Source organism: Crocuta crocuta, unplaced genomic scaffold (assembly GCF_008692635.1).
Source record: "Crocuta crocuta isolate KB4526 unplaced genomic scaffold, BGI_CrCroc_1.0 scaffold143, whole genome shotgun sequence".
NCBI lineage: Eukaryota > Metazoa > Chordata > Mammalia > Carnivora > Hyaenidae > Crocuta > Crocuta crocuta.
In genome coordinates, this window is record NW_027529175.1 from 8,516,298 (window position 1) to 8,522,494 (window position 6,197).

The 6,197-nt window shown below is 61.6% G+C and overlaps 1 protein-coding gene across 1 annotated transcript in view; it reads right to left on the reverse strand.

Moving 5' to 3' along the window:
* Positions 1-4,033: 4,033 nt before the first annotated feature.
* IL17REL (interleukin 17 receptor E like) overlaps positions 4,034-6,197 on the reverse strand; it is a 25,626-nt gene continuing 23,462 nt past the window's right edge. The window contains exons 15-16 of the mRNA XM_077757873.1: positions 6,114-6,171; positions 4,034-4,995 (exon numbers count right to left, since the gene is read on the reverse strand). Of these exons, the coding sequence (XP_077613999.1) occupies positions 4,970-4,995; positions 6,114-6,171 (84 nt within the window). The 3' untranslated portion in view covers positions 4,034-4,969. The remainder of the gene's footprint in view (positions 4,996-6,113; positions 6,172-6,197) is intronic.

The following is a 6,197-nucleotide window of genomic DNA, read 5'->3' on the forward strand; positions in this document are numbered from 1 at the left end:
AGCTCCGTGGTAAGGCTTCCGCAGGTTTCTCATTAGGAGACTCGGGGACCAGAAGGGTGACACACTTAAAGTCATGAAAGATACAGACAAAACCCAGTCAACCAAGAATTCTGTATCCAGAAAAGCTACCTTCCAAAAACAAAGGGGAAAGTGAGATATTTCCCGATAAACAAGATCCAGAGGAGTTCATCGCGGGGAGGCCTGCTTTACAGAGCGCTACAGGGCGCAGTGGAAGGGCAATAACGGGGACCAGAGCTGCACGAGGAAGCACGGGGCAGGCGACTCCACAGGAAAGCGCGAGTCGGCATTCCTGCAGTTTTGGTTTTAACTCCTCTTTTCCCCCATATGATTTAAATGTTTTTATTATTTTTATTTATTTTTTTATTTCTAGGAGAGAGAGAGACAGCGTGAGCAGGGGAGGGTCAGAGAGAGAGGGAGTCACAGACTGAAACAGGCTCCAGGCTCTGAGCTGGCAGTCAGCACAGAGCCCGACGCGGGGCTCGAACCCACGAACCGCGAGATCGTGACCCAAGCGAAAGTCGGACGCTTAACCGACTAAGCCACCCAGGCGCCCCTCCCCCATATGATTTAAATGGCAAATGCACGAAGCAACCATTATAAAGCTGTCGATGGCACACTGTCTGTGAAAACAGCGGGTGAGGGAGGAAGCATAGGAGCTGAGTGTTCGTACACTATCAAGACTCCATTACTATTCTTCAAACTCTGGTGTTATAATTTTAAGATTTCAATTGTAACTTTCAAGGAAACCGCTGAGAAAATACTGAAAAGAATATACAGAAAATGAAAGGAGAAGGAAATAAAAATGGTACCACACAAAAATCAACCAAATACCAAAAAAGGCAGTAGCGGAGGAAATGAGAAGAAAAACCATATAAGGCACACAGAAACCAGGGGCGCCTGGGGGCTCAGTTCGTTAATCGTCCGACTTCGGCTCAGGTCATGATCTCACGGTTCGTGGGTTCGAGCCCCGCGTCGGGCTCTGTGCTGACAGCTCGGAGCCTGGAGCTGCTTCAGATTCTGTGTCTCCCTCTCTCTGACCCTCCCCTGGTCACACTGTCTCTCTCTCTCTCTCTCTCTCTCAGAAATATATAAAACATTTTAAAAAATTTTTTAAAAGACACACAGAAAACAAAGGACTAACTGGTAGAAGTAAATCCTTTCTTTTCAGGAATCTCTTTAAATGTAAATGGCTCAGGGGCGCCTGGGGGGCTCAGTCAGTTGAGCGACCGACTTCAGCTCAGGTCATGATTTCACAGTTCGTGGGTTCGAGCCCCGTGTCGGGCTCTGTGCTGAACGCTTGCTCAAAGCCTGGAGCCTGTTTTGGATTCTGTGTCTCCTTCTTTGTATGCCCCTCCCCAGTTCATGCTCTGTCTCACTCTGTCTCTCAAAAATAAATAAAAAATGTTTAAAAACATGTAAATGGCTTAAACTCTCCAATTAAAAGGCAGGGATTGGCAGAGTGCATCAAACAGCATGTTCCATCTGCTACATGCTGTGACAAGAGACTCACTTAAGATAAAAGGACACAAAGAGGTGGAAAATCAAAGGATGGAGTAAGATATTCGATGCAGGGCCGCTTGGGTGGCTCAGTCAGTTAGGCATCTGACTTCAGGTCAGGGCATGATCTCACGGTTTGTAAGTTCAAGCCCTGTATCCATTCTCAGAGCAGAGCCTGCTTTGGATCCTCCGTCTCCCTCTCTCTGCCCCTCCCCTGCTCATGCTCTCTCCGTCAAAAATAAGTAAATGTTAAAAAAAAAAAAAGATATTCCAAAGAGAGCTGGGGTCCTACTTTATTTATGTTAGGTGCTCTTGGGACAGGTTATCATTTCTCGAGATCAGGCATGGAAGGGGCTGTACCTGCCTGGCTCACGTGGACGGTGAGGTTTCCGCCTTGCAGTCTCTTAACTTATTCAATAGCAAAGCTGTTTGAGTCTCCCAGCCTCTGCGGAGAGGACTCACAGGCCTGGCAGGAGACGGTTCTGCGTTGCTGGTCCCACGGGTACCTGTACTCTCACTCCCTCATCTCCTTCCTGTGACGCGCCGCCCGCCCGCCGCCCACCCTGCCCGCAGGACCAGTCCTTCCCTTATCTGGATGAGCCTTTTGTTTCTGAGCGCCCTGATCACAGCCCACATAATGTATCTTTGTTTTGCTCTCGCCTTGCTCTCCGCCTCAGGCAGGGACCTGTGTGGGGCGCTCGCTGCGGGAGTGGGCGCGCAGCAGGCGCTACAGAAGTGCTGGGAAATCAACAGGCAGCTCCAACTCGCCACGTCCAAGCACTGAGTGTAGCCGCTGCGTCCGCTCTTCAGCCCGCGGGGCTCTGCCTCCAGTCACTGAGGCCCAAACGTTGGTCATTTTGTTCATGCCCATGGTGCCCGTGCCCGACACCCTAGGACCCCACCTGCCTGTCAGGCCCCACCTGTCACCTGCCAGATCCTGTTAGAACAGGCAGCCCATGACCCTTCGCCTCGGCGGTCCCAGCTCGCACGCCACCGGGACCATCCGACGGCACGTGGCGCCCTCTGCCACACTTCCTGTCTGCTTTCCCCGCCTCCTCCCCAGCCCCAGCCTGGCTCAGGGCCGCCCGTGTAATTTATGTATTTCGTGGTCTGTCTCTCCCACGCAAAACTCAGTTCCTGGCAGGGCGACCGATGGTCCCCGTTCGCCTGGGCTTCAGGGCTGAGACTCCGGACCCAACGAGCCCCTCAGTCCGGGGCAGACCCAGGCTGGGCCCCCAGCTGCAGGGCGGGGGTCTGTGTCAGTGTTCCTGCCTGACGCCGGTCAGGGCGGCACCCCGTGAGTACTCGGCACCTGTTGAGAAGCGGATGAGTGAACGAGGCACAAGATGTCCCAAAGGCTCCCCGTGGTTCAAGTGCGAGCGCCGACACGGGTGCGCTCCTCGCTCCTCAGCATTTTCCTCCTGGGCAGGAGTGGCCTGCGGTGGGGACGGTATTTCTGGCTGGGGGGGGGAGGGTGTCACTGGTCTAGGGGGCCTGCAGGTCAGGGGGTGCTGCGTGTGGTCTAAGATCGTGGCTCGGAGGTTGGATCTCCGAGCGCCACTGCGCTTGGTGACAGCACACACGTGGAAGCTGTGGCCGAGCAGGCCCCTCCTCGCCCCATTCCTTACAGCCCCGAATGTCCTTAACAGGAACGCAGTCATAGTCTCTGTTTGGGCCTCAGTTTCCCCCACCTGTGAAGGCCAGGCTGCAGCAAGTCTTGAAGGAGCCTCCGGTGTGCGCCCACCCGCCCTGCTCCTCCCCCAGGCAGGCAAGGGTTTCCGGGGGCAGCCGCGGGTCAGAGTCAGGGTCTCCGCATGGCCAGGGGCTCCTGCATGAAGGACCAGAACCCAGGGCAGGGGCAGCACAGCCGTAGCCAGAATTCTGGCCCCCTCCCTGCCCTGTGCCCTGGCGGGGTGCGCGCACCGCGGGCAGACAAGGGCCTCCACAGGACCCCGGGCCTCTGAGAGCCGGGCAAGGGCAGCACGTGGTGAGCGCAGCGCCCCGAAACCCTGACCTGGGCTAGGAGTGGGCAGCCTGGGGCCTGGGGGTGAGGCCTCTCTGCCCCCCATCCTGCAGCGTCCCATCCTTTCAGCTCCGGGTTTGACCCGACCTTTCGAAGCCCCTTTACCGGACAGGACCGGACGCCGGAGGGGGGTTTCCGGGTGGGTGGCCCTTGCTCCGCCCCTCCAATCCGGGGGCGCCAGCAGGGGTGCATGACCTGGACACCCCCCTTCTCCCACTCGCCCTGCCACCCGTGGCCCCGCTGGGTGTCGGCATCCTCAGCCCGTGGGGTGTCCTCGGGGGACAGCCTGGGGGCTCATGCGTGGTGGGGGGCCGGGGCAGGGGGCGGGCAGCAGGCTCTGTCTGAGGCCCGTGGTTCGGCCCTCGCCTCCGGCCCCATTGTGACAGGTACACGTGTGTGCCATAACCCTCCCCCACCCCACGTGCCCCAGGGGGTTACCTCACCCTGCAGACCCCACGTCTGTCCTCAAGGGCAGAGGCGAGCTAGGTGGGCAAGTGTTTACTGGGTTTTCCGCCCCCCAGTCTGCTGCCGGCAGCAGCCCCCATCAAGGCGGGAATGGGGGGGCAGGGCCCTGCTCGGGAGGGGGTCGTGCATTTGAACATGGCGGCACAGTGGGGGCCAGGCGTGGGGTGCCTGTCGCAGGGGCATTGTGGTCAGGTGGACATGGAGCCGGACACCAGGTGCGGGGCTGCGGCCCGGCCCGGGGTGTGGAAATCAAGCTGCAGGGCTCAGGGTCCTTCCGTGGTCCTTGAGCACAGATGGCACATGGTGGCCCTCGATGAGAATGACACTTCACATCCCGGTGGGTGGCCCCTGAGGCCACAAGAAGTGACCGTCTTTCGCTGGACTGGCTGGGCTGCAGGAGGTGACCTGAGCTCTGGGAGGGGATGCAGGGGGCCGGGGGAGGCCCAGCCTGGGCAGTGGGGGCCACCCAGCGTGTGGACAGTCGTGTGGGAGCCCTCTGCGCAGGAGCTGGGGGTGGGCCTGAGCCAACAGCCTGGTCAGCTGCAGCAAGCGGGGGTCACACGCTGCTCTCCGGGCCCATCACGCGGGGGCCAGGGATGGTGGCCTTGACCATGGGGCTGTCCAGGGGGAGCACGCACCAAGCTGAGAGCGGACAGGTCAGAGGCCAGGCCATCCGGGAGAGAGGCAGCCCTCCAGCCCTTCCGGAGGCCTCCAGCAAGGGGGTTCAGGAAGGGGCGGAAGGTCCTTCATCTGACCCAAAGCTCCCAGCCAGCTTGAGGGTCCCCAGGGAGCCGCGGGCGGCCGGGGAGGCGGAAGGCGGCCGGCCCCACAGCCAGGGTCCAGCCGAGCCACCTCCGAGTTCTGAGGGCCTGGCTTTTGCTGCCAGAGGTTCAGGGGCCCAGGAGTGAGCTGGCCTCCTCCGCACCCCAGGGCACTGGCTTGTGCTCCATGAAGCTCCTGGCCTCAGTCTGCTGTCCCCTGGGTGGCAGCTGGAAAGAGAGGAGTGGGGTGCTGGCTCAGTCTGCACAATGCCTCACCCAGCTCACCCCCAGCTGTGTGGCAGGAGGAAGAAAATGGGGCCACAGGCTCTAAACGCTCCAGGCTCACCGGCCAGGCCCTTCCAGGCCCTTCCAGGCCCTTCCAGGCTGCCTGTCCGGGAGAGCCAGCGGCTGGCAGCAGGCACATGTCCTGTCTCCGGGGGCAGTCCACCTAGACCCCAAAGCAGCCCAGGCTCTCTGCTCACGGGCCCCCGGGCACCTGGCAGGCAGGTGGTGGAGCCCTGCTCCAGACACAGACCCTCAGGGTGACCATCACCCCTCCGGCCTGTGAGCTGTTGGAGGGGGTCTTTGTTGAGGAACGGGGACCCAGACTCGGCTGCAAAGCTCCTCTGGGGGCTGGGAGGGGTTGGGGATACAGGGCCAGGCCACCAGCTTTGCGAAGGGTGCCAGCCGCCCGGGTGCCCGGGTGCCCGCCCGCCCCCCCCACCTCCCTCTGCTTCCAGGGCCCCCACCGTCTGCTCTCCGCTCAGCAGCCAGGAGGGTTGNCCGCCCTCCCCACCTCCCTCTGCTTCCAGGGCCCCCACCGTCTGCTCTCCGCTCAGCAGCCAGGAGGGTTGCGGCACAGGCACCCGGCGCCCTTCTCATGCCCCGCAGGCAGGGCCGCCCGCCTGGGCCACACCCAGGGCCCACGCGGTTCCTCTGCTTCCTGCTAAGCCCGAGATCCCGGGGGTCTGCGCCTAAGCGGGCTGGGTGGGTGAAGGCGGGTGACGGTGCCCCGGGTTCTCCGACGGTTGGAACCGGAGCCCTGGCCAGCGGCGGTGGACACGCAGAGGGGAGGACGCAGCTCCGCGGGGGCCCAAGGGCAGAGCGCAGGGGCGGGCCGGGCGCCTACGCCTGTCCGGCCGGCCTTCGCCCTGGCTCAGAAGCCTGGCCTGACTCCAAGGCAGGTGGCGCCTCTGTCCCCCACTGGTGCCCCCCACCCCACCCTGAGAGTGAGAGACAGGGCCCAGCTCTGAGCTGAGGTTGGGGCCCAGCCCTGGCCTCCTGCTGCCCGTGAGTGTCCACCCCCCCCACACCCCCGTGGCCCGAGGCCCAGCTCCGGCACTCACCGCACTGAAGGTCACACAGCTGCTGGGGGGCGGAGAAGTGCACGTCGGTCCTCCAGCCCTGCGGGGGGGGGGGGGCAGCTCTGT